This window comes from Vidua macroura, chromosome 2, assembly GCF_024509145.1.
Source record: "Vidua macroura isolate BioBank_ID:100142 chromosome 2, ASM2450914v1, whole genome shotgun sequence".
NCBI lineage: Eukaryota > Metazoa > Chordata > Aves > Passeriformes > Viduidae > Vidua > Vidua macroura.
In genome coordinates this window covers 99,282,702-99,307,036 of record NC_071572.1, presented here as the reverse complement: position 1 = coordinate 99,307,036, position 24,335 = coordinate 99,282,702, and the positions used below count along the sequence as shown (strand labels likewise).

At 40.8% G+C, this 24,335-nt stretch overlaps 1 protein-coding gene across 5 annotated transcripts; it reads right to left on the bottom strand.

The window, feature by feature from the left end:
• Positions 1 to 168: 168 nt before the first annotated feature.
• On the bottom strand, positions 169 to 24,028 carry RCBTB1 (RCC1 and BTB domain containing protein 1). Of its 5 annotated transcripts, none has more exons than XM_053970917.1 (12): positions 23,952 to 24,028; positions 17,720 to 17,890; positions 16,718 to 16,868; positions 16,097 to 16,263; positions 13,485 to 13,643; positions 12,355 to 12,462; positions 11,266 to 11,408; positions 8,346 to 8,536; positions 5,308 to 5,434; positions 4,877 to 5,028; positions 4,123 to 4,253; positions 169 to 1,248 (listed from the first exon to the last, which is right to left on the bottom strand). In XM_053970917.1, exons 2-12 carry the CDS (start codon positions 17,861 to 17,863, stop codon positions 1,108 to 1,110), a joined length of 1,614 nt encoding a protein of 537 aa, XP_053826892.1. In that variant the 5' UTR covers positions 17,864 to 17,890; positions 23,952 to 24,028; the 3' UTR covers positions 169 to 1,107. The 5 variants fall into 5 exon arrangements, with proteins under 5 accessions (XP_053826892.1, XP_053826891.1, XP_053826894.1 ...); XM_053970916.1 differs by lacking the exon at positions 23,952 to 24,028 and adding an exon at positions 23,723 to 23,928; XM_053970919.1 differs by lacking the exon at positions 23,952 to 24,028 and adding an exon at positions 23,723 to 23,928 and having other exon boundaries at positions 17,720 to 17,870.
• Between the last annotated feature and the right edge of the window lie 307 nt (positions 24,029 to 24,335).

The window sequence follows — 24,335 nt, the reverse complement described above, 5'->3', positions numbered from 1 at the left end:
CCTTCTGAAGGGTTACAGCCACTTAAGGATAACTTAGTATAAAAAGTCAGATCCATAGAGTGAACCACTGAGGTCTAAAATTCGTGCCAACAAAGAAATTTGTGAACTTCTGAAATCAAGATCACAGGTATTTTGTCAGGCACAGTGAAATCAGCAAGATTCATTGTATAGGGTGAGTTGGGTTTTGGCTTTATTTGTTGTTTATTTGGATTTTCCTTTGTTGTTTTGACAAAGTTTTTTAAATGAAGCAACTTAGATGCTGTATGTAACACAAAAAGCTTGCAGTTTTCTTCAAAATCCAAAGTTTGCTAGCGAAGAGGTACAAAAAAGTGAATTTTATTACATGTAGTTTAAATTTAGACAATAATTAAAAGCAAAATCCCACCCAGCTTTCCCTTCCCCCTCCCACTGAAGAGTGGAATTATTTCCATTAAGCGTTATATATGTTGCTTGAACAGATTACACAAAGTACACATTACAACTTATATTAAAATATACCCATATATAGAGATTTACTTCAAACTAGTTTTCCTAGTAACTCCTTTCTTCGAAGTCACTTGCGTAGGCTTTGAAGATACGTCATTTTTGCACACTTGAAGCACTGGATACACTTGGTTAATTACACACAGCAAATGGCCAATTCATTCACAATCATGCAAATGCAGGAACAGGTAACCATGCCACTTGCTTCTCTATAATCCCAGGGAGTTAATGATTTAAGTGACATCATTCAGTGGCTCAGGTCAGACAATTTTCCTGTCCCAAACAGTAAATTGGAAATATGAGTAGGTGGTGCTAGAACAGAGGTTTCCTAGGCTGGAAAGGCAAGTCCAGAACACCGGCTGGAATCCTTTGCACACTGCAGCGGCTCCTCTCTGCCTGAAATCTTGAGCTGGATCCACCATCCAAGGTTTGTTAAATGCAAGTGAGTATTTTGCTTGACATTTTTACAACAGTTCACTCTTGAGCACTGAAAACATTTGTTTTCACTATGGCCTTTCACGTTCTGTGGTGGAAGAGACCACATAACACTTGCCTGGACCCACACAGTTATGTTGTGGCTGGAAAAAGAACCCCACAAACACCTTGACTTATGGCCTCATTTTTTCAGTTCTTAAAGGCTCCACATTTACTGGCTTTAGCAATAAATTCCTTTAGCAGGGGATCATCCATTTGCCAAAATGCTGTAGTTTGTGTCACTTCTGTCAAATGATTGACACAGAACTTAAAACAGAATTCCTCTAAATCCTAAAGAGGGGGGAAAAACAAAAAGAAGAAATGTTATCTTTGCTTTCAATCACAAAAAATATAACTGAGGCACAAATGCCTGTTTTATGTTTCATTTTTGCAGCAAATTGGACAAACACACCCAGTGGTTGTCAGTGTTTCCCCCCAACAGTCACTATGTAAATGCAACAGAAAATAATGATTCTACCCGCATACGTCACTACATAAGTGCAGTTACAAGGGGAAGTAACCAAAGTTTGTTTCTCACTATACAGCAGCAGTCACAAAAAACAGCTGTTCTGAGCCGTATATATTTTAAGTTCTCACACTTGAAGAGTTTCATGTGCATTCTCTGACAACTTTGCGACTCTAATGTAAACAGGAGATCTTGGGGTAATGATGTATAACCAAGACTATGGATAAAGAAAATTCAGCTCTTCCCTTTCACAATATGAACAAATCTCTTTGTAAGGTTGCTTGACTTCCTTCCTGCTTCCTGAAAGGCTTAGCTAGAGCCTTCAAGTTCCATGTCCCCCAGCTCAGTGCAGGTGTATCCTGACTGGATAGTTTGTACAGCAAAGATTAGGCAGAAGGTCTTTGTGCATTAGAAACAGACTCTGCTACAAAGTACTTCACAGGGTTCTCAAATGTCATTCAAATGCAGTACTGGAGCACAGTGCAGCACAGCAATCCTTGCAGAAAGTGGGCTCCGGATATTTGAGTTCACTTGGAAGTGCCTGCCATGTAATAATTAAAAAAGCCTCACAACCCTCATTGCACCCAGGTGATGTCAGACACAGAGGATGCCTTAAAGACCACAAAAAAAAAGGCACAGTCCTTGTCAGTGTAAGGTTCCCCACAGAACACTTCCCACTCAGTTTACTTCCAACTCCTCCTTTGAGGAGGAAATCTACTCTGTGGTGCAGATCTAAGCTGCTCTAAGGAGGATGCCGCAGCCCTGACAAAAGGGCAACTGCCCACATTGTTCTAATTTCTTTAGTAGATGTTTGTAGGACTCTGTGTATGTGAGAACACGCCCTTCCTTGGCTGCTCAGCAGACTGAGCACTGCAGGAAGGCATGACAAACTTGCAGAAACTCTCCAAGCCCCATGAGGTAGGAAAGACTGAATAATATTCATGTTTTCTCTTAAGGTCAATACTGAAACTAGAGCAACTGCATGTGCCAATGACAGTTCTTGACACAACAATATAAAAATATATCCTGGCCTAAAACCAGGCATTCTGAAGCTGCAGATCTTGACTTGTGTGGCATCTGTGCAACGAAAAAAGACAAGCTTATTAGAACTGAACACTGACAGTTGTGGTATTTTTTAATAACAGAATTAACTAGCATTTTAAAGAAAATTACATCATACACATTACAATATTTTGCACTGCTTTATTAAAAACTTCATATTCCAAGTTAATGCATACAATAAACAGAATTACTGTAGTATTAGGAACTCTGGAAAATCTAAAGTTCTGTATAAAACAAAAGGCTAATTTCATTTGCAGATGGATGAGCTCCCAGCAAACTGCACTTAATATAGACTTAGGTGAATAAAGGCACAAGGTACACCTAAGGATTATTTTAAAAGCTACAATGAGAAGTTTGCCCTGACCTAATTTTAGCCACTTCAGTCAGTCACCAAAAGAAACTGCAGGAGTCATGGAGGTATTTTAAATTAGTGAAGCAGCTTTTTTTAAGTGTTGTCTTCCAGGCACACACCCCCCTGAATGAACTACATCAGCCAAGCAATTCCAACCCCTCAGCATCATCCATTCTCTCCTGGAAGCAGCATTGAAGCCTGTGGTTCTAACTTCACTTAGCTAGGGAGGCACAGGTGAGGCAGAGCAACTGGATTTCTTACAGCCCTCACAGGCAGAACCAATCACACACCAAAGACCCATCCTGCAAACCATCTTTGGGGGCTAAAATTTGGCAATCTTCCTATTTTTGATGAACTTCCATGAAAGACATCACTATTCACAGTAGATCAGAAGCCACAACACAGACAGTAACACAACCTTTGGGCAAGATCTATCAAACAAGCATCAAGGCTTCAAGGCTCTGAAATAAGTTAGGGCAGGCTGCTGGAAATTAAGTACAAGAAAAAGCAGTAAATGGATTTATTGAGCACCAAAAAATTGCTTTATAAGCATAACTAGCAAGTTCAAAACCAACCAATTGCAAAGTTGCCAACACAATGCACAGATACTGCTGAACACAAACAGCCAAAGCAAGCCCAGGAATACTTCCTGATTAGTTCCTAAAGCAGCATGTTAGGGATCTAGTAGTGAAATTAGACATTCCACAGTGAGGAGGTTTCACTCCCCTCTTCACACACTGTTGCTCTGTCTTCAAGGTTTGTAAGGCCCATGAAGCAGTTCCTAGCCTGACACTTCATTAGCATACGCTGAAAAATGGAAGCGTATTTGTACCTAACAAAACAAAAAAAGCCAGAAAAACCCCACCCCACCAACCAAAAAAAGAAATCCCAAATGCACTCAAACACCAACCTACCACCATGTCATCACACACAACAAACAGCCTTACAAATAAGTAACTTAAGGCTTAAAAGCCTGCTTTTCATTCTGTTACTTTTTTTCTTTCTGTTTACACCCTCTCCTTGTTTCAGAGTTAGTGTTTCCATCCTCAGAAATATCTGCATACTAGTTCATCTTTCCAGTACTGGTTTAGAAGGAAAAATGATATATGAAAACTGTATTTGCCATGAGATGCAGCAAGTCCAAGATTTTCAAATTCTGAAAATGGCAAATAGTATTAAATGAAAGTAAGAGAGAGCTTATATGAAAATGTAACCAGCTGCTTTTCTCTGTAGTTTAAGTCAGGAAGCAGCCACCCATTTAAGAGATTGAACTTTAGAAGTTTACCTCTGCATCATATCTGACAGCAGCAGAGAGCAATGAAAATGCATTTTCCACAGTAATTCCTCTTTTGATAATGTGCTGACACAGTTTTTTCAGTCTGTTCTCACAGTACGAAGTAGCCAAATCCAAAAGCCCTGCAATTAAAACATCATCGTATCAGTCAGTTGTAAAATGATCTCTGCTCTTTCAACATCTCTTTCTGCTCCTGCAAAGCTATGTATCTCTATAATGTAGAAGCAGGTTACTATTCAGAAAATGCAGCTTAAAGGCAAAGAAAGGCTTTTTACTACCTCATTCTGCACTCCTGTTAATCTCAGTAAATATGAATGCTGTTCTACTGACTTGCATACCTAGTGGCAGGCACCACAACATGAGTAAAAAACTACTATTATCAAGAAATGGGCTTGAATTACAGCTTGCTACAATTGCTCTGCTGTCCAAGTTTCCTCCCCGTTAGATCTACTGAGATTCTTTGCTAGCATGCCAAACAGTAACTGACTCAATTTAGTAAAATATGCAAGTATTTTCACCCACAGAAATAGCTTCTCTCCCAACCTTGACCAAACTGCTCATAGTTTACTTCTAAATACACGCCATTTTTGCGGTAGTTAAGTGCTACAACAGCATTTTAAAGACAGCTTAATTAATCAGCAGTAAAACACATTATATGCCAGACTAGAAGCCTGTATTTAGTCACTTATACTGCATGCCCTGCCCCAGTTCTTCTGGATGTTGCTTTCTGACCCATCAGCAGTACCTATTGCATCTTCAGGCGGGAGGTCAACACTGTCCGTGTACAAGTACTCGAGAAAGGCACGATACACAGGGTAGGAAAACTGGTCTATTTCTATCACCTCCTTCATATCCTCATTCCAGTATGACTGGAACATGGTTCTGAAGTGTTCACACCTAGGAGACAGAGACATCATCTGGAACACTACTATACACACACACACACACAAGAATGTACATTACAGTCCCCCTGAAACACATATTTGGGGCACTCCGCAATATTCACAAATATTTTACCATGCCCCATCAGGGCCAGCAGTCCACATTTTGGTTCCTAACACCTACTACAGGTTTAGGGGTCCCTCCTTCCCTCTTTTTTTTTTTTTTTTTTTTGCCCCTTTGATGACATCCTAAGTTTGTTCTGTACAAATAAGAGCTGTGAAACACGACCACTACCTGATTTTCAGAACAGCTTTGTGGACATGGATGTACTTTCCATCCACACGGAACTTCAGGTCTGAGGTTTCTGGGCTGTCAAACTCTTTCTTCAGAGACTCTGCTACTGTTAAAAAATCTTCATGCCCTACAGAAACAATTTCAAAATAAACAAAACAAGATGTTAAAAGCATCTTAAATGGAACATACACATCACTAACTAAAGCTTGCAACTCAACTAAGAGTGTATCAAGGAAAACAGGTCTGTGTCAGGGATCCATTGGCTTAAGTAGCAAAATGGGAAGGACTAATTAATCCAATAGCATTTCCTGTTGGAAAGGGCTGCTCCACAACAGCTACAGGCAGCAGTAGTCTGCAGTTCCCATTCCATCCCATTGCACAGAAGTAGCACAGCACTAAGGGAAGTACCTGGAGAACTCTGTCTCCATGTGGGCACTACCCATGAGATTCCCAGCCTCTGGGCAGCTCAGTGCTTGTGCTGGCTCAGCTCAGCCCCCCAGCCTGCACAGTGCTGCTAATGGGAGTCTGCAACACCCCTGAACTCCCTGGGGACGTGGCCTGCAGCACGCCAGCCACACTGACTTGACTCGGTGTAGGCTGGGCCTAAAAAGAAAACAGGTCACCACCACATGGTCACCTTTCTGTGCTGGCAGATTGGATACAGCCTGCAGGCTGATGAGGTCTTTGCCAGGGCTCATTAACATGAGCTATCACTGACACCAATTACTCAGTTTATGAGTCAGATATAACAACACAAGATCCAGCAGCAGTGCTGTTGAAGGTACAACCAAGGACACAGAACCTCAGCAGCTCTGGAAGTGGATTAAAGCAGAGATACCACAGAGGTCCCACTCTGTGTCTCTAGAAATCATACAGGAGCTGCAGCACAAGTTGTCTGAGGCTTTTGGTAAAGCAAGGCCTCTGAAGTTTTAGAAAACCTAATTTAACCCATTATTTTGATGCATCTTAAAAGCATGCTTCAAAGCATGTGGCTTCTAAGAAGCATGGAAAATAAAAAGAAGTGGATTTCTACTAAATGGGATGCAATCTGTCTCCTGTGTCCCACAGGACTGTATAGTGTTCATCCATATACAATCTGCACACCACTCTTCACCATTAGGGACACTAAGTTATTTCATACTTAAGAAGAAATACTGCTGGAACAAACTTCTCAGGACTGGCAAGTCACACCTGTGCCACAGAAGACCTTGCACTCCTCTGACTGACACAAATCGCCCACAGAAACTGCATCGCCTCTGGCCTAACTAAACCATGCTCCAATCCCTCTCCATTTGCTCATGTGATCTTTTTTGCTAGGTCATGAGATTAGCTTAAGCTATGCAGATCAACTTTCACTCCAAATACTTTCAGTCCTGCAAATTTTTATTTCACCACAGCCAATCCTGAGTGGCTGATTCATTTTTTGGCAGAGACATCATAACTGAAAGAAGAACAATAACCTTTACACAGAATTAGCTCTCCCTAAGAAAACAAAACTTTAAAAAAAGGGTTTACTCCTATGTGATCAAAACAGGTGGGAAAGGAAAACATGCATATGGAAAATGGAGATTTAAAAATGCTCACAGAATTAATTTTTTTGCTTTAAATATTCTGTAAGATCGCCAGAGTAAGTGGGGAAGAATCCCCTATGCCTAAGAGGAATTAAAGTGCAGGTAATAGAGGTCAAACACCTGGCTATACTCAGTCTGGAATACCTCATAAAAACAAGGGACTTGACACGAGGAAGCGATATCATCTAAACAGCTCCACTATTAGCAAAAGGCAGCAGATTGGACAACCATCACACCTCCACAAGTGTGAAGGCAAGAGAGAGCAAGACCAGCACATATTGCAGAGGATTAGAGAATGGAGAAAGTAACAAATGAGATAAAAGCAGACTTAGATTTACTCAGGAGCAGACTGCTCAAAGTTAATCTCTCTTTAGTAACTCTACTCAGTTCTCCCTTACAGGTGAGATGCTGTTACCTGGACCTCTACAAATGTGGTAACATGCTAAATGAGAAGTTATCACAGAGAAGCTGGGTTAGGACAAGCCAAATGCAACAGTAAAGTCAGAGACTTAACTGGAGAGAGGTTACCTGGTTACTCCCCAAAAACAATTCCATACAGGGACTAACAAAATTAGAGTCTGTTGTCAATATGAAAATAGATCAGGTGTCCTAAGACATCTTGAGAACTAAGGCAGCAGATGTAAGATGAAGCATCCTTATTTTTTTGAACATGAAAACACCTTCATGTTTTCCAGGAAGTGCAAGCTAAGCTCTTGATATCCTATTTGGATTCAAATAAGAATTAGCAGCATGTGGATCAAAGAAAATTTTTTTTAAAAGTTTGAGCTTATTTGTTGGACACAGAGACTGCATCCCACAGAGTAATCCAAGGCAGTATAAGAGAGTTCCAACAGAAAAAGCAATTATATAAGAGTCTTGTTTCACAGGGACTATTACTTACATGTAATAGTTTCCATCTTTAAGGAAAGTCAAACTACATAAACTTGAGACAAATCATCACATGAAATGAAAACTTCGAATTCTGTAACTTTCAAAACAAGAAAACAGAGGGGAGAGATTCACTCCTAGAAGGGCAAATACTAATGAAGGGAAAGCTACAGACAACACTTAAAAACCAAAGTTGTTAGATACCAAAACAACAAGCCTCAGGAGTAGTCTTCCAAGCAGAAATAGTTTTAAGAGGAAAAAATCCCCAAAGTTTTGTTAAATGACTTACAGGATTCCTTTCTGGACCTAAGCTGGAGTTCAAACAACACGAACGTAAGAAATACACAATATTCATTGTGCAATGGTAAAACAGGGTTTGCTTTGGATGTGCACTGGCAAACAATCTTGTTAACCCTACCCTGGGTCCCCAGCTGCTGAAATAGACTGTTGCCTTCAGAAGGAAGACACAACTAGCCACTGAGGTGCCAAGCTTCCCTCCTTAAAACAGGAGCCTGCCAGGGAAGCAGTGTGCTGTACTAATCACAAAGGGACACAGGGACTGCGGGAGCTGGAGCTCACCTACGGAGAGCAGGCGCCACATGACAGCAGGGGTGGCGAAGCAGGCGAACACATCGTCAGTGCAGGCAAAGTGGGTGAGGTGGGGGAAGGTGACGGACTGCCCCCGGCACTGGCCCCACATGTACACCTGGCCACTCTGCGTCTTGGCCGCCGACGTGTGCGCAGAGTGGCAGGCGGCGATCTCCACAACCCTGCGGGCACGAGAAACACGGTGAGGCACGGAATGGAGGGACTTCCCAAAGGCCTCACCAAAATAACAGCCAATCAAACTAGGCAGCAGCATTCCTGTACTTGGGTTTTTGTCCTGCCAAAATGTGATACTGCTTGAATCCCACAATTACATTTTCAGATTGTAGATTTTATTGTAATCAGATATTGCTTTAACTATGTCATTCTTATCAACTGACTTTCCTCCTATTTTTTCATAACCATGGAAAAGGGGAAGAAGAAAAAACAAGTTTTGTTTTTCCCCCTTAAAACCAACACACATCAGAAACTTATTCTCAAGAAGAAATTTCCCCTACCTCCATTTAATTTGATTTTTGTAGGTTGACAGATCTGACCCATTGCTTGTACTTTAGACTTCTTATTTTGCTGTTAAGCTTACTTTTCTCAACACTGAAATTCAACATGAAACACAGTGCTTCATTTGAGAGGAATGAATCCTTTAAGAGCTATGGTTGTTTTGAAATAAAGTCTACATAGTCCTTTCACCCACCTCACACAGTTTTTTAAAATACTAAAGCTGCTGATGCTCACTTATCTATCCTGTCCTCCCGTTGCCCAGGCAATCCCTAGATTCTTATCTGAAACATTGCAAGAACGGAGAAGGAACACAATTCCAATTAAAACACCACAAAGACACTGCCAGAGTTTCTGGGCATGTGATAAGCAAAACAGGGAGGGTTCCCGTGTTCAAAATAACTGTTCCCGTGTTCCTGTTTTTTCTCTGTGGTAAAACACATCAGAGGATTTCGTGGTTTTGTGCCAGAAATGCATCAGCCAGGACAAACAAATATATTTTCAAGGAATCTAAGAATATACACACAAAAATGTGTGTTCCTTTACAGAACAATGTCCACAAAGAGTTAGATTTTTAGGCAAAAAGAAAGTTTTAGCACAATGTTCATATTTTAAGTGCAAAAATTGTTTCAAGACAAAACTCAAAGAATCCACATCACTTTCAGTATATGCATCAATAATTTCTGGCAGATAGAAAACTGATTGGTTGTTTTACATTACTATCAGGTTATGAACCTCTATGCAACATCTCTGCAAGACACAGAGTATTTATTTTAGGGACAACTTTTTATCACAGCTATCAAGCTAAACTACTTCCTTCTCCAAACCTCCTTTTCTTAGCAGAATAGATTCTTCTTTTTAGACTACACTACACTTCAGCAGTACAGCAGAACATGTACTACAACACACATATGGTACTTGCACAGGGTAACATGTTAAACATGCATTTAACACCAAAATTCAGGAAGCCGACCCTCACAGCTGTTCCTATGAGCTAACACAAAATAAAGTCTAAACATTTCTTACAAGCTGTATGCGCAGTATTTTTCAAGACAGCACCAAATGAAACCTCCTAAGTAACTGCTGCCAGCATTAAATATAAATGACAAAAGAATCACATAAACTAAAAGATCAGGAGCAGCAGTAATGTGCTTCATTGGAAATGACAGCTCACCCGCTTTTAGCACCGTTTCCAAGGGAGCCAAGTCAAGCAAGATGAATAAGTTCAAGTGACTTATCTCTACCTTAGATCCCAAGCAGAAGTTCTATGGTATTTCCCCCTCCTTCATCCATTGAACAAATGCCTGTTTTATTATAACCCCATGCTTGAGTTCACATACAGTTCTAAATGCAATAGTTCCCCTTAGTTCACTCATGAAACAAATCACTAACAAAACAAAGCTGATCTGCAAACATACACATTTCTCTTTCACTGCTTTTTAAAGAATATTTCATTTTCCTTCACTAGTGTCAGTTCCTTCACAGACAAACCAGCCCCACTTCAGTGGTTTTTATTGTGATAGTTCCTTTCATCTTTCCCCACCCCCCATTTTTTAAGCTTTTAAACATTCTCAATACTGTGAAGCTTTTAATTTAATGCTAAGTGGGAGAAACAACAAAAAATAGGAATTACTTCCCAAATGGAGGAGAAAAACAAAGCGGAAGTGTTTCCTATTTAACAGGAGATTGCAAATTAAGAGATCTATAGACAAGACGAGGCACATTAATGTGTAGGTACACACAAGGGCCCGGAGAATGAGACCAAGGCTCACATTTGTAAGTGAGCAGCAAAAGAGCTAGCCCCAAATATGATGATGATGAAAGGGTGATGAAAGAGGATTGACAAGAGTTAATTTCATTATTTTATGAGTCCAGGAAACTAAAAAACTACAAACTACTAACTGGTACAAGTAATAAAATGGGTACTAACTGTCCTTAGCTCAAGCAACCTTGCAAATTGAGTTCTGTTTTCATGGTGGACCATTTTAAACCTTTCAAAAATTGTTTTTCTTCACATGTCACTTCTTGCAAAGGTGGTGTTTCCTTTCTTCCCACTTTTTTTTTTTTTAATGTAGGCCCCAACTCATGGCTTGGCTTATTGATTTCATAGCTCCAGTTTTAAGCAATGGAACCATATACAGAATAGCATAACACTTTTTCATTCATTATCTTTCAGTATCAGGTAAATGCAAAGTGTGTTTGTGTTCAATAACCATAACAGACAGCAAAAAGCACCCAGTACTCATTGTAAACAGTAAGTTACCATCCTTTCCCATATTTTTAACATTAGAAGAGAAAAACAATCCACCAAGCCCTACAAATGCATGCTTCCAGTGCCACAGTCAGCATAACACATGCTCAGACTTTATCAATCCAGAAAAAGCTTGAGCAAGATTACCTTTCTTTGTCCATCATGATCTGCACAGGGCTGAGCTGGTTACTTTTATTGCCAGTCCCCAGCTGCCCGTAAGTGTTAGCTCCCCAGGCATAGAGCAAGCCCTCATCTGTTAGTGCTAGAGTGTGTGCATAGCCACAGGCAATCTGTAAGTAAATGTATACAGTGTTACTCCTGAACCAAACACAGATGAGAAACAAAATACCGCACACATTACCTTCAGCTAGCTCACGGTTAAGTATCTCAGGCATTCTGCGCTCAGCACCACAATGTGATGCTCCTCAGTACTTGCAGCTAACACAAGGTATGCTGGCTGTAGGTACTGCACAAGGCCCAGCTTCACTAATTTGATTGGCTGCTCCCAAGTAACTTACCCCGCACACTAGACACATGTCCATAGATGCTACCCGCTTTCTTTTCAGTGAGGAACACTGAACTTCTTCATCACATCTTGCAATGCTCTGAAAGTACTTCAGAGCTGGATTATTCCGAATACCATATACTATGAGTACTGTGTAATGAGGAGAGCTGCAGTTCAACAGCCAGCAACCCTTCAACCCAACTTATCACAGTCAACTCCACAGAACCTTCCCAAAAACCCAGGAAATCCCAAATTTTACTTTGATTCGCTAGCTAGAAAAAAAACCCCAACCCAAATCCAAACAAACCAAACTAAACCAAATCACCAAACAATCAAATCCACCCACATGTCTCTTGTCTTTCCTCTCCCCTTGCTTCTAAAGGACTAATTAGAACACTAGAATTAGAATACCTAGAACAAATTTGAACATCTGATGAGCCTTGTCTTTGACTAGCACATTTCATTCAACTTTGTAACAAAAATGCAATTTGTATCCACAGCATAATTTACTAGTAGTTACAGTAGCTAACTTTAAACCTTTCCAAGCAATTACCAAAGCAAGTATTTCACAGCTTACTTGCATGTTGTATAAGCAAAATATAATTCATTGTAAGCTAAAAAAATTCAGCATTGGAACTAGTGAAATCTAGAAGCAGGTATAATACTGCAAAGAGAGGTTTCCAGCAGAAGCTAACAGCAGGAATGCACTTTCACTTCCACGCTAGGCATACCTGGAGCACACAGACACTGTGCAGCGCTGCCACTCTGCACGGCGTCAGCTGGTTCCCGTTGTTCCCCAGGCCGAGCTGACCATTGCCATTGTAACCCCAGCCATAAACCTGAGTGCACAAGGAAAACAAAATTAAGCCACTCTTCACCAGTAGTACGGAGCACTTAAGACTTAGTATCAAGCACAAGCCAAGAAAAGTACTTATTATTACAAAATTGTGTGCTATTACTGCAATGACTTACTGCACTCAACTTCTCCACCCTGCCTGCATTTACCTTTTAAAGAAGCTAAAAAACATGTCTTTGAAGTACTAGGAATAAACTTACACTACACCAAAATCTCTCCCATAGCATCAACACTTTGACTTTTATGCCATCCTTTCTCCTTATTACTTTCCCTTTTTGTTTTTTAAGGAGAACATTAAATCAGTTATTCTGCTGATCAGTTTAAATGGAAGTCCCCAGTTTATCTCTAATTCTTCCTTTAGTTTTGTTACACCATGATGTATGTAAGTACAATGAAAACCCATCTCAGCCTCTGGGACTTTGCAGTCCTTCCATTCACAAGGACATACTACCCTCTGTTTGGTGAAATGAAGTAAAACTGAGGTTACAGTTCATACCTAAAAGCAAGACAGCACCATAAACTTATGTCAAATGGAACAGTTGCACAATGGGACTGCAATTTTCAAAAGAATGCTTTGGGTTTGTTGCTAGTAATGAAGCAATGTGTTTAAAAAACAGGATCAGCCAACGTATCCTTGCAGAAAAATTGTTTAATTGTGCACACTTTAAAGAAATAAGCTGAGACTAATTTAATGAATTAAAATAATTTAACATAATTTATGTTAAGTGATCTATTGCAACATGAAGACAGACATGGTTAATACAACTGTTCAAATTCTTGCAGTTGCAGACTCAGTAACAATTGTGTTCCAATACAGTCTTTGCAATAAGACTGCATCTCCAGTTACTTGCAGTGTTTTCCAGCAGCTGGCTCACTGAAGTTGTCAGGATAACTGTCAATAACAGCCCTAACCTGAGCACTCCCTGCCAGCATTTCTGCATATTCAGACACCAACTTGGTAGATTCAGGGAACAGAGAATGAGGGAACACAGCAGCAGCGCTTACCTCACCATTGTTTACTACAGCCATGGAGGAGGTCTGGCCACAAGCGATGCCAACTACAATTTTACCCTGCAAGCAGTTGGAAACTCTGCGAGGAGTTGGCTGGTTGGCTGTAGATCCAGATCCAACTTGACCACAGTTATTGTAGCCCCAAGCATACAGCTGTCCATAAAAGCAAACAAACAAAGCCACACAGTTTAAAGCTTAATAACAGTAATGATAGCAATAGATAATCTTCCTGTAGGCAGCACCAGATTGGGTAAACTATCCTACTTAACAAACTAAAATGCTTAAAGTTCATTTTCAATAGAAGAAAATTATAAACAGCAATAGGACTCATTTAGCAAATAGGACTATAGCACTTTTTCCAGCTTATTGCAAAAGAATGATAGCATCTGACTAAAACAAAAAACAAAAGGAACATATTTCCATATTAAATACAAGTCAGACTGTAAGACAAAGAGCACAGTGATTGTCTTTATAATTTCATTATGCTGGAAAAAGGAATGCAAGCCAGAACATCATTTGTTTCCCAGACACACTAACTCCCCGGTTTACAGCTATGTCATTTTCTTCAAAGAACTCTAAACCAGGTTTATTGCTGGACACTCATCATACCTCTTCTACATCTTCCAAGAGCTGTGAAAGAGCAGGGTTTTGTCAGTTCACATTTCACAGTAGCTAAATTCTCTCACACAGTGGCATTAACAAAAAAATCCACAAATTTTGTCCGTTTAAAGTTTCTTGTGGCAAACTAGCACTAATACAAGCAAAAATATGAGTTCCTTTTATCTGAAAGTCAGGAAGACAGGGAAGTTGTTTGGTATAAAAAAAAAAATTCTAACTCTGTGGTTTTGGTGCCTCCAATTTTTATTACATGTATACATGCCCACAGCTTGGCATAAAACTGTTTCTGATGGTTCATTCTCTGGTGCTTCATCCAGTTCAAAAGTTTGCCCTCATGGAAACACCTTCCACAGACATGCTTGGCAGTACAAGCACACTGACAGGTACCCTCATGAGAAGCCTACACATCCTCTACTCCCAGAAGCTGCCTGTTTACTGCAACACCAAACCAAGAGTCATTAAAAGTAATTAAAAATGAGCACCTCCATCAGCACCAAAAAAAGCCCCAACCCACCAAAGACAAGAACAAAAGACCCCCCACCCACACAACACATTTACAATAACATGAGCAAAAGAAAGAATCAGTCAGTTGCTTTTTGTTACTTCTAACTGCTAGATCTTTGATTCCTACTGAATATTTGAAGATGCCTTATAAAATACTTTCATTTCAATAACAGCAGGTTTATTAGGACACAAGGGGGCTGGCAGTCAAATCTGTCTCTTAACACTGCCTAACACATTTTGCTGCTTTCAGTACACTCAGTTCTGGTAAAAGCTCAGAGTACAAACAGACCAAGTTACTGCAAGGTACACCAGGGATGGATTTAAAGTACATTAACAAGCCACACTGGTGAGCCAGCTGCAAATATCAACTCCATGGTCAACACAAAGAAATTTCCCTGCTTCCACTGAAATTTCAAGCATGTCACATTTATGACAAGAAACAGCATGGCCTTCACAGGCAGCTACCACACAGCAGCTGGCACCTCTAGTGTAAGTAATGCGTGAATGTCCTCTCCTTCCTGCATGCTCACCAAGTTTTATAGCTTAACCAAGTCAAACATGACAGCACAAAATCTTTCCTAAGTGTAGTCTCTTCTTTCAGCTAAAACACAGATCACTTTACCCAATCTCTCTTTCCTACCCTTAAAATATTTGGTATTTCTGTCGCACTATTATTCCATACTGGACCACAACACGGACATGCTCATATTACCAGGATGAGAAGAGCTGTAGTTTCCCTTTTCATTGTTAAAAGGTTTTAAAATTAGAGCTTTTCTTTTGTTAGTGCACAGCTGAAACCAGATTTTCCACTGTGCATACACTGGTCAAATCTGCATAGCTGGAAACTAATTGCATGTGTTTCCCACGACACATAGCCTGAAGCCACGTAAACAAACAGCATGAAGCAGACCTGGATATAAACCAAGTGCTCTTTCATTAGCTACACAACAAGGTATCCAGAGGTGTGCAGAGCAACATTCTTGTGCAGTACCAGTGTGGAAATGTAAGACATTTCTACAAGAAAAAGACTAAATTCTAAACCAGTCAATTCAAATTCAACACACCCTCTAACTAACAGAACTGCAATCAAATAAATTACATTTTGCACCTCACAAACCATTACCGCACCTCTAAGTGGTACATCTTTCTAGTCTCACCCTTGGGAGAGACACAAAAGTTTACTAAGTTGTATTTCCCTTGGTTTTGAGGTTGCTATTTTTTTGGCAGAGGGGTTAGTAATTTGATTTCTGGGGGGTATTTTTGCAGGTTTTTTTTGTTTGTCTGGTAGGTTTTGGGGTTTGTTTTTTGTTGTTGTTGTTGTTTTCAAGTCTGCTCCTAAGACAAGGACACCCTACTTTGAGACAGCAAGAGAAAAGGTTATATTTGTAATTACACTGTAGAAACAGACAAATTCAAACTGCAAGGTCATCTCCACTATTCACTTCAACAAGGGGATTAAGAGATTTGAACAGGTTTCAGCTTACATCCCCATCCAATGAGAGCGCCATGGAATGATGAGAGCCACAAGCTACTTCCACCACTTTCTTCATTAACAGATTTGTGCAAACTTGAACAGGAGTAATGCCCTGATTGGTTGTGCCATTTCCAAGTTGGCTGTAACCATTATGTCCCCAAGCATACACTTCACCATCTGCAAAAAGATTTGTGATAAAAAACACTAAAAATTCCAGGGAGGTTAAGACAGAATTTTAAGAAATTAGTAAATACCAACAGGAAATTGAAAGGATATTTACAAAAATTGAAACTATTACAAGACTCATCTGTATGCTAGAAAATTATATACTTTGTTTTATATTCATCTATCACAGCATATCCACTAGATTGTGGAAATACATGGAAGTGCACAGGTAAGACAAAGTACATCATAAGTGACAGCGTAAAACGCTACAACCTCAACATAGTGGAAATAGAAACTTTAGCAATTACAAAATCCATTTACTTCCACTTAAGACCAACGAGAACCTCTTAGTGTACGTTAGCCAGTTAACAAGTTAATACAATTACACTATAATCCATTCCTGTTAAATGCAAGTTTAACTTAAAATCTCTAACTTATGTTTCTATACTAAATGTTAATTTTCTACCTTCAGTACAAAGAACAACATGGGGTCCGCTTCCATAACTGAGACTGGAGATCTTCTTTCCACATAAGGCTTCTAATTTCTTTGGTACTATTGTGCTCTGGTTATCTCCAGTTCCCAAACAATTACTGCAATTCAGTCCAAAAACAAATACCTGAAAAACAAAAGAATACTCACTTCAAATGTTTTATACTCAGGTATGGACAGATGGGTAATACCCAGGTCTTCATTAACTGGGATCAGAGTTTCATCTTGGACCTCCAGGGGCCAGAGACATCCTGCATGAAAATTAACAACCTCAAGGGTCTGCACAAGGGCACTTTGGATATTAATTGACGAGTCTGAATTGTTCAGATTCGTACAGTCCTGGAAGTTAGGCTTTTTATTTTCAGGAACTGCACCATAAAAAGTCTGAAACTGTGAAAAGTGGAAGATGCCACCTTCTTTTAAAAGTAATTTGTAAACAGCAAATAAAGCATAAGCATGTAAAGAGCTATACCATGGGAGATTCATCCTACAGGCACTATTGATAGGACTTTGGGGAAAAAAAATCCTTCTCTACCCAGTCTTACAGGAAACCTTCCCATTAATACATCCCAGAACACCTGCCTCATTTTCTTTCAGCAGCACTATGCTAACTCATTATGAGTTTCTGAATCATTAAAATCTACAGATAATCTTTCATGGCATTTTTCACTTAGCAAGCCATAACCTCATTTTCAATCTTCATACCTGTTAGCACTTAACTTCAAGCTACCACACTTTCTTTGAAATTCTGCCTGTCTTCAAAAGTGCATATAATCCATCCTGGCCTTTGCCATGTGAAATTTTTCTAAACAGTCCATTTATATTGTCCCCACACAAAACTTAAAAAAAAAAAACAAAAAAAAAAACCAAAAAAACAAATGTTATATCCACCACTTTTGGAAAACACAAATCTCACATAATGCTTTTGAGAAGCTATGAATATATAAACATTCTGAAACTAGCTCGATGCCAGCTCACCTCATTGTTGTGCGTGATGTAAATGGCTTCATTGGCCGACGTTCCGAACACACACGCTTTCCGAATGGAAGCAATTTCTTGGGGGGAAAGTAAGGTAAATATTGGCCACTTGCCTACGTCCACCATGATGCTGCTGTGTGTCATGACACCTCTACAAGCAAGAGGACATTGCTGTAACAAAGAAAAATAGGACAAAAAGCTTATTAAAAAGAGTTATTTTGTGCATTCATTAACAGACAGTAAGGTAAATTCCTTTACGTGGAGAAAAAAAGATATGTAGCTCTGAAAGGAAATATTCTATTCTGTATGAAATATGTAATTGTATTTCCATGTAATTGTATTTAGGTGAACAAAAAGCTAGTCACTGGCAAAACAGATTATTTTCCTAACAGGGTATTTAAGTAAACTATATCCAATACAGCTAAACATCTGCTCTTTAACAAGCAAACTTATTAAAAATTTGTGATCTAGCAAATATCCACTGGTGGCAGAGTGGAATTCTGAGGGAATTTTTAAAGGGGGTTTCAGCTGCAATTTCAATTTATAAAATTTTCACTTGTGAATTTTTTGGTAATCTTACAAGTTACAAATGTCATGTAAGCAAGCAGTTGATATATATGTGAAACGTGCAAATAAAAATAAGGCTGGAGCTGTTGTGAACATGACCCAAATCTGCCATCTCTTGTGTAATCAAAAGCTGTTATGGTCAAAAACTATTTGTGAGAGCAGGAAAGCATGAGCTTGTGCAATTAGGCAGTGAAACACATCAGAGAACAGCAATTAAGTAAAATTGCCATAATCTGTTACTTAGAAACCAGGTGGATCACATTAACAGCTGGAAACATGACAGGGTAGAGAGATGTTTGCCAGTGAACACAAATGTATAGAACCCATTCTTCTCCAGTGCTCCCTCTTCCCCATTTTCTCAGGACTGCAGCAGCTCAGGAGCAAAGCTGAGGGCACAAACATCCAGAGCTTATCCAGGCATTCAACCCTGCACATAACATCACTCACACCCTGAAGGGACTCTGCCGCTTACAATCTATGATCCATGCCCAGGGCTATCACCAACTTCTGTGAAATGTGGAGAGCATTAGGTGAAGAATTCCACAGAATGTCAGTGACAAGACAAATCATTATAAAACACTAAAAACCAAGAAGGCAGGGAATCATTCCATGGGTAAGAATTACAGTCCCTACCCACACGCCATCCTCTCCTCTCTCATCAATGCTCAGTTCTTTCCTTTTCATTTGTTTGCTTCAGTGCAACTCAATCCCCCTATTTTTTGCTGTGCTGCTTTCCAGTCAGGCTACCTCTTGATGATGCCTGGGTACCAGATATGGGTAACAGTGAGAATACAAGACAGCCTCTCTGCTCTTCTTCTGATGCTTGGCTCTCAAAACTGTGCTGACAACCAAGACTTGGCTTCAGAAAGCCATTTAACAACAGCAGTCAACTGTTATTCAGTGCAGATGTTTCTTGGTTGAAGGGAGTTTAAAAAAAAGTAGCAATAACAACAATAAAAAAGCAAAATTTGAGAAACACTGAGGTCACTGTGGAATTATGGCCATAAAAAAAAAAAACCCTAACACAAAACCTAGGCAGGGTTGCTTCCTGATCAGATTTCATAATTTGATCCGATAAACCCAGCTCTGTTCTACAGGTACCTCTAAGAGCCTGACTTAACTCTCCATTTCACATTTGAAGCAGGTCTTGAAAACACCTGAAATCTCCAGACAGCAAATTCATAATAGATTTATTTGTAGAACAGGTTTTTTTTTTTTATTTTATTAAGTCTACCTGATGCCAAGGTACAGCAGATTCTACACAGCTAAACAGGTTTGGATGCATTTAAGCCTTCTTAATTTCTAGTCCAGTTACAAGCACAGGCTAGTTAGCTGCTAAGATTTGTCACCTCACCTTGGCAAATCTTTTAACATATGACACTATCAATTAATTAAAACAAGGCAGCAATTACTTGTTCTTTTGAGCAGATCAAGGAAGTGTCCCTTCTGACTTCACCTATTTCACTTGCCTCATATAATATACAACTGCCAAAGCACAAACGTGTCAACCTGGATATTAGGAAAACTATTTTCTTCACTGAAGTAATTTTCAACATAACCTGTGAAGACAGGAAGACAACATGTTATTTTGCTAGAGAATATCCTAGCCAATTGACAAGTTTTACAGCACTCAGAGAACCCATTCTACTCTAAAAGTATGTAAGTGCAATATGTGCTACCTTTTCTCTCCCTTCCTGATCTATGCACTACATGTCTAATCCATTTGACTTCTCTTCTGCTCTTTATGACTCGGTTAATCACTGCTCTTTGACAAAACCTTTCCAAGCACTTGCAAAACTTATGCAAGTTATGCTGCACTTCCCACACACCTCACAGCTCAACCTGACATCTTGTCAGACAGACTAGATAAAAGCTTTCAAGCACATGAGACTTCCCAAATTGGAGATATGAGCAATTAGCTGCATCCACAAGTGAAGATCCTTACAATTGTTAACAGGTGTTAACATTGCTTTACCCAAAACCATGCAGTGTATTTTCAGCCACTTCAACTGTTACTACAATTCTACACTTATTTCAGGGGTTTTCCTCAAAAGGTTCTTAAGGACAACTCATCTGCCACTGGCAAGTCTGTTGCTTTAATAAATCTCAATCCTAAACTCTATCCAGGATTTAGCAACCAGTGAAGGTGCACAAAAATCCTTAAACCCAACTAACAACAAAAACCACTCTCTTGCCTTTTATGCAATATGTACTGTTTCTCCTCAAAGACAGACTTTTTCCTACTCCTGAAATATTAATTACTGAACTTAGATTCTGCTGTTTGCAGGAGTATCTATCATCACTGGCTTTCAACATTTCTGTGGCAGCAACAGCAGGTGTTTTCCTTTATCCTTTTGTCTAAGAGAGAGTAATTAACACAAACCTGAAAGTTCCGGGCCTTATACACTGACTACTGTTTCTTAACTGTAATTGTGCATAGAAAGCACAATTCAACTGATTCAACTATAAAGCTGATTTATTCTTCATTTTCCACAGAAAAGAAATGCTCCACCTAGGTAGAAGGACCACCTTTTTCTCTCTAAAAATAGATTCCTTAACAACCCCAGCCAATTTCCCAGTTATCCAATAAAAGTTCTGGCAGCCACAGGAAGGAAAAAATAAAAATCTACAGTGAGGAAAAAAAGTATTCGAGAAATCTATTTTTAAATGTAGGTCTGTAAATGGAGGTGTCAGTAAAGTAACTCAGTGTTACCAAAACTGAAACCAAATTGATTTTAGGATCATGTAAGATACACTGCACACTTCCCAAAAGAGCAGATGCTCTGTGGTACTGTGACTGACGCCTCACACCAACCACACTCACACTTCATCCCTGCCCAACATTTGCCTGAATCTGAAGGGGACAGGCTTGTGGGAAATTTCTTCTGGGCAAATCCTTGCCACAAAAGGCTGATGATCCAAGAGACTCCAGACACGGCACTGCAAGCAGTAGCACAAAGAGACCCAGTGTCCTTCACTCGCCCTTCCTGCAGCATGTCAGTCCCACACCTAAGGTTATTTACTTTATCTGATAGGATCCTGCTACATCACACGCTGCACAAGGGCTGCACCTCAGCTGAGAAGTTTGTAAGAGCAAATGTAGCAGATGGAGCCCCAAGCAGTCAAGGTATTTTAATCTGCATGCTAATAGCTCTCTCAATATATTAGCTTCAAGCTATTGCTCAGATTGTCTGTGCAACAAGGCAGCAGTGGCTCTGAGGAGTAGCTGTCTACCTCAACACACATCTCTTAAGTTAATTGCAATTAAAAACCTTATGAGTATAAAACCCCAGAGCTTAAACTGGTTGCTCAAGTTGGTTTTAGAAACACTGCATGCCACCTCTCAACTGTTAATTTCTGCTGCATGACGCAGAGATAAACAATTATACAACACAAAGCTTTATTTCTGCTGCAAAATGAACCAACAGAGGGAGTTTACATCAACACCTCTTCTCACGGCTCTGAAATCTCCAAAGTGATCCAACAACCTCAGTAACCAAACTGGAACAGAAACAGAGATCACTCCTTGCATTTCACGTAGGCTAAGAATAGGCAGGAAAAGGCAACTTGTAAAAGAAAGGAAAATAAACTGGCCGCATATTGTGATGAAAAAGAAACGGACCTCAGGCTAGGCACCAACATTAGGGGAAAAACATCTACATCTGCTCACAATTTTAAAAAGCCACACACTTTTGGAGACATAGGCCCCTCAAAAATTCTGTGTTAATCTGCTGCCTACACATTCACCTCCTCAGTAATTTGCTTACTAAATAAAAAGCCTGCAAGCTGATTCACAGTGGCACATGAAAGACAAACATGAAAGCCTGCCTTAAAAAAAAAAAGCCAGCATTTACAAAATGTTTTGTTAAAATGATTTTAGATACTGTTCTACAGAGTTTATAGTTCAGCTAAATAAATCCACGCTGGATAGAACAATAGCCTAACACAACATCCTACCAGGAAAACAGTAGCAATTGTCCTCGCAGCAAAAAAAACCTACATTTAACTCCTCAAAGATTATCCCCTTATTTGCAAAGGCTGTTGGAACACAATCGCATGTTTGTTTGTTTCACTCCCTCCATAGGCTCCATTGCTGCAGTTTATTCCAGCTAGGCAGACCTACTCCTGCACAGAAAAACTGCAAGATCAGGCCTTCATTTCTTCTACTTGTCTTTGGGAAATAGGAACAGCAGTGAGAGCACAAAAGCTGGGCTATCTGCCTTTAGAACAACACAGACTGACTGGCACACTTAATCGCACTTTTTGATTCCATATTTTGGCATAAAGAAGAAATATGGAAACCATATACTCTCGTTATGTTAACAATACTACTGATATTAAGTCGATACACGAACCGAGGGATGTTACTGAGGCATTCTCCCTTGCCAATGAAGAGACTGCACTCCCTGAAAACATGTGCCTTAACTTACGTCCCTTGGTTAAGAAAGCAAAATTTCTATGGCAAAACTCACGTGTTCCAAACCTCTACACAATTTATTTTCAGATGCCTTTAATGAGCCATACAAGGGAGGAAAGAACAGCTGATCAACCAGACCTCCTTTTTGCTTTGAGCAACCACCTGAGAAAGATAAGCAAGTAAAAAGCACGATCATGCACGTGAACGCTACTGAACATGATTGGTTTAGCCACAGGAAACCACCCTTATGAGGATGACAGCCATCCACCCACCAGAACAAACCTCCAATTACAAAACTGTAATTACAACCACAACTTTGCCTTATTTTCTTTTTTTTTTCCCTTACACTAAGCCATTAGTGCAACTTATCAAATCCATTCACTGAGGACAAGACGTCTTCTAAAGCAATGCCTGTCTTCCAATCTGATGCATAGAGAGATAAGCATTCATGGGCAAACATTCATATTAAGGAACTAAAGAATGAATGCATCTTCCAGTTTCTAAAGTTTTTCCTAAAACACTCTGTGCCCCAAACACATTTCCATTTATGATGCTTTGTACCCTTTTTGCTTAATCCCACCCTTGTCGGAACGGCTAAAGCCCATTTTACCTTCCGTCAGCGAAGGACAGCAAAAATGGGTCACTTGAACTTTCTAAATCAGAACCCTGCAAGCTCCTTATAAAAACAGGTAAATATTCCTTTAGCGTTAATTTTTAAGAATTTTCTAAATTGGAACGCTGCAAGTTCCTTTAAAAAAAAAAATAAAAATACCCCTTCAGTTCAACTTCAACTTAGAAGAAGCGCGTTAAAAAGCCAAACAAACGCTGTTACGTGTTCATAGAAAGCCGGGCGAGGAAAAACAAAAAGCGTTGAGTTTTTCCTGCCCCCCCCTTTTTTTTTTCCGACCAGCCAGGTACCTCAGTCAGGCTCCAAGAAGCCGGCGACAAAAGGGAAGGATAAACCGCAACAGCACAAACCAGGAAAACAAAAAAAAGAAAAAAAATCAGTAAGAACGCACAGGGTCAAGTACGTGCAGTAGGAGCCCTCCAGAGGGCCGTGGGGGAAATTGGCCGGCGGCGAGACAGAGCGCGGGTGAGGGTCCCCGCCCCAGCCCTGCTGCGGCGACGAGGACCCTCTCCCTCCCGCTCTCCCGCCCCGCACGGGCACCGCCACCCTCGCAGCCCCGCACGGCCGCGGTGCCCGCCCGCGGCGCCCTGTCGGGCCGGCGCGGGGCGGGCGCTGCTCACCCGGTGCCCGCGGCGGCTCCCGGCGGGCTCCCCGCGGGCTCCTCGCGGCCGCTCCGCCCGCCGCGGCCCCCGCGCGCCCCGCCCGGCGCCGCCGCTCGCGCTGCCCCCCCCCACGGCCGTCGGGGCCGCGCGCGCCGCCGGCGACCGCGCACGTGACCGGGGAGGGGAGGGAGCGGGGGCGGCGGAGCGGCGCCGCATCACGTGACTCGCCGGAGGGACGCGGGAGCGCGGGTTGGGGGAGGGGGAGCGCCCCCCTCCCTCTTGACCGTTCGCGCGCGCTCCGTCACGTGGGCGGCTCCTCGCTCCCCATTGGGCGCCGCGGGTGTGCCGGGCGCGTGACACGCCCCCTCCTCCGCCATTCCCCCTCAGCCCGGCGGCGGGGGC